Source organism: Pseudonaja textilis, chromosome Z (assembly GCF_049901715.1).
Source record: "Pseudonaja textilis isolate UNSWEBS1 chromosome Z, rPseTex1.2, whole genome shotgun sequence".
In the NCBI taxonomy this organism is placed as follows: Eukaryota; Metazoa; Chordata; class Lepidosauria; order Squamata; family Elapidae; genus Pseudonaja; species Pseudonaja textilis.
Genome location: NC_142008.1, coordinates 87,831,667 through 87,835,282, shown reverse-complemented (window position 1 = coordinate 87,835,282; position 3,616 = coordinate 87,831,667). Strand labels below are relative to the sequence as shown.

The 3,616-nt window shown below is 43.0% G+C and overlaps 1 protein-coding gene across 1 annotated transcript; it reads right to left on the bottom strand.

The window, feature by feature from the left end:
* Positions 1–203: 203 nt before the first annotated feature.
* On the bottom strand, positions 204–2,847 carry HEXIM1 (HEXIM P-TEFb complex subunit 1). The gene has a single exon (XM_026718258.2). It carries the CDS (start codon positions 1,719–1,721, stop codon positions 645–647), a length of 1,077 nt encoding a protein of 358 aa, XP_026574043.1. The 5' UTR covers positions 1,722–2,847; the 3' UTR covers positions 204–644.
* Positions 2,848–3,616: the final 769 nt, after the last annotated feature.

The following is a 3,616-nucleotide window of genomic DNA, read 5'->3' as shown; positions in this document are numbered from 1 at the left end:
AAAATAACTTTGGATGACTGTGATGTTTCTCTTTGGTCTTCTATTAGAACCACCATACAATGGCTTAGAACAATCCATCCTTTCCAATTCATATTCCTTTAAAGCAATACCTAAATGTTGCCTGGAAAAATTATTCACAATATTCTCTGCCAAAAGAAAATATTTTGAATTATTTTTCTAGAAATCACACCAGAATAATTATACTGACATGACTTTGTTTATTTAAACTCTCTTCACCAATCAGGATTTTTTTTTCTTCCAGAATGTGACTATTTTACATGTCCCGTGCCCCATTCCCTCTTTACCAATGTCTCTCCTTTACAAGGATCACAAATTCTGTTTCTGTATGAGTCCGATGAACTTTTAGAAATTTTCCTAGGAATGCTGGATATTCTGTGTTATTTTAAAAAACAAATCCCAAACCCATTGATTACACATAATTAAAAAAAGAGCACACGCTATATTAGAACTATTTTTAAAAACAGTGTAAGATTGTGAATTTATTCTGATTGAATCACATAAAGTCCTCTTTGTGTATGTGTATGTGTGTGTGTATGCACAGACACATACACTCCCACAATATGAATACAGCATCTTGGGATGGTTTCTGTCCAATTCCACTTATGTCCTCAGAATGTTCAGTTTCATTCTCCCAGTTTAGATAAATTGTTCTCTTGTTCTCTGCCATGTTCCTTTTCTTTCAAGAGTTTCTGGTTCTCAGCTCTCAACCTGTCCAGTTCCTCTACTAACTGACTTACCCTGGGATCCTCTGTTGAGTCCCCTGCAAATTTCTTGTTCTCCATCTGTAGGCGGTTGTTCTCCTCCTCCATCTTGGAAAGACACTTCTCCAACTCCAAATATTCCTTGATCAATTCCTGTTTGCTCATATTCTGTAGACTCTCTACATGGTATCTCTCGTATGTCTCTGAAAAATCTTTTTGAAGGAATTCAGTACCATCCCCTCCCATCCCATCACTACCCCCATCCTCCTCTTCCACAAAATCTTCCTCACTGGTTTCATCTGATTTGGTGGCAGATCTTTTGGGGTAAAGGCTGGTCTTCAAATCTGGTTCTTCTTGATCATGGTCCTCCATCAAAAACTGTGTGGTGTTGTATGGTGCAACAGGCTGTCCCTTGGCAAACATCTCTGCCCGCATCCTGGAAGCTCGTTGACTCTGCTTCTCATCAAACTTCTTCTTCTCTTCCCAGCTGAGTTTGTAATAAGGCTTCCAATGTTTCTTCTTCTTTGAAGGGCGCCTCCTATGTTTCTTTTTGCCCAACTGTTTTTCCTCTTCTCCACCAGACTGGGATCTGCAACTCTGGTCAAAAGTCCCACAGTATCCCTGCTCCTGAAGGTCTGGCTGCTCTCCATCTCCTGCATCTTGGGTGTCTGCAACTGCACTAAATGTCTGGCCCTCAATCTGATTAATCCCTGGGGCAACCAGAGTTTGACTTCCTCCAACGGCAGGAACTGTGAGATCTGTACCAGGGAAGGCAACATCAGCACCGACTGGCCTGCCATCCTGCTGCTTAGCCACCTCTCTCGGTTGCCACCTATCGGCAATCTCTCTTCCTTGGAGCAGTTCCTGGTTAGTGGGTGGAGAGCCAACAAAAGGTCCCCCTCCGCCAGAGTCTCCTCCACCTGCACCCCTGCAGGGGGGGAAAGGTGTTTTGCCATTAGGCTGTTGCCTCAGGTTGGCAGAGAAGGCAGCCTCAGCCATAGCTGGTGCTTTTAGCAATTTCCTCAGTCGGAAGGAGATTGTGGGCTAGTAAGTCCGAGGTGTTGACTCCCTCTTCTCTTGAAAGAGGGAGAATTTAATTAGCCGACAGTGTCTTGGGATGGTGCCGGAGCTGCCAGCTTCACACCTTCTGAGAAATCAAATACTTTTTTTAACACTTCACGTCCAACTTGCAAGCCTTCACAGAACTCTTACTGCTTAATCGCAGAATAGTTATCAGGAATATTAATCTGGAAGCCTTTTTCTCGCTCTTTCTTAAATTTCTAAAGTGTTAAAACATTAAGCTTTGCAGGGGGGGTGGGGGAAAAAGACCGGCAAGCTGTCTCGGTCAGTCTTTAAATGTTCGTTACCTTCCGGGAAGTGTGGAAGTATCCGGTTTTTTTCCCTCCAGGTTCTACTTCTCCTGTTTGTCACACTGTAGAAAAGATGCACATCTTCAAATTGCAAAAAAGATTATAAAAGCAAAGAGAGTTCCAGCTAAAAACGAGCCGCCGCAACAGAGCCAGTATGTCCTTGAAGCACCTTGTAACGCAACAATAATTATATTTTTTAAAAAAGATGAAGATACGGGAGACAAAAGGCCACTGAAGAGTTAAGCAGCAGGTTCTCCCTCCAGCGTAGATGATGAAAATGTTAAATGTCCAAATCCACACCGTCAAAGGTTAACAGTTCAGGCACGAAAAAGTTGAAGGCAGGGTCAACGTCAAGAGTCTAAGTGTGTAACAGTTCTTCGTTTTTCTCAACAATCCCAAAAATCGCTTGAAAAATATTTCCGTCCCAAGGTTCAGCTATGAAAAACTCTCCAGTCCCGGACGAGTTAAAATGGTTCTTCTTCTTCTCCTCCTCCTCCTCGGAGAGGAAAGAGTTAACTAAACGAAGGAAGGTTGGCTCCTCCACGCACACCCAAAGTTCGAATCTCCCCTCCCTGCAGTTAACCCCACCCCTCCTTCCACCGCTTTCCTCCCTTACTCAAGCGCCGTCTGCTCTCAACTGCTACTCCTAGCGCGTTTCCTCGCCTTATATAAACGAACCAGCCCCTTCAACGCAGTGCGCAGCCGCTTCTCATTTTCCTAGTCCCAAGGTATCTCGGGACTTGTGGTTTCTCCTTCCGATCGATTGGACGGTTCTCTTTTAACACAAAGACTACGCTTCCCAGAATCGCGGCAAGAGACTGTTATTTAGCCAATCAATATTCAAGGAGGGTTGGGACAACAAGGAAGCTCTCTCTGATAGGCTGCCTAAATAACTAAAACATCAATGGCTAAAGTAGGAGTCCTTCAATATTAACTGAACCAATCAGAGAAGAATAGTTGGAGGCGGTGTAGGAGGTTGAATTGGAATGTACCAACTATTTATGAGAATCTTGAACTCTTAACGCGTATTGAACGGGCCTTTTTGAGACCTCCTAGAGTGTATCTTCAAACGAATGTCATCTCAGGTACTTTATGTCATAATAGCGTTGAAGGACAATAGATTTATAATTTAACCCTCGAGAAAAAAAATATGGTAGTGTCCAAAAAGTAGTTCCAATGTAACTATAAAGATTAAAAGGATTTTGTAATGAGTCATTCGTTTAAGATTGAGGGGTTTCAGTAACTATTCGAGAATTTGGGGAGAGCAGTGATGTCATCTAGTGACAAAAGATTTGGACAGGAGAGTTGAGTAGGGAGCTCCTGCTGGCGGAAGGTCACTACTAATTGTGTAAAAAAATCCCCAGCTATGTTAACCTATGACGGTGACTAATCTACGTGGAGGGAGTTGTAAACAAACCGAAATTGGAAACTAGTTCCGTCTTAAAGGCGTAAAGGCACTCTTTTCGCTAAATCAAATGATGTAATGGAAGGCCTGGAAAAGGGGTTGCAGTCTAGTGGTTAAAG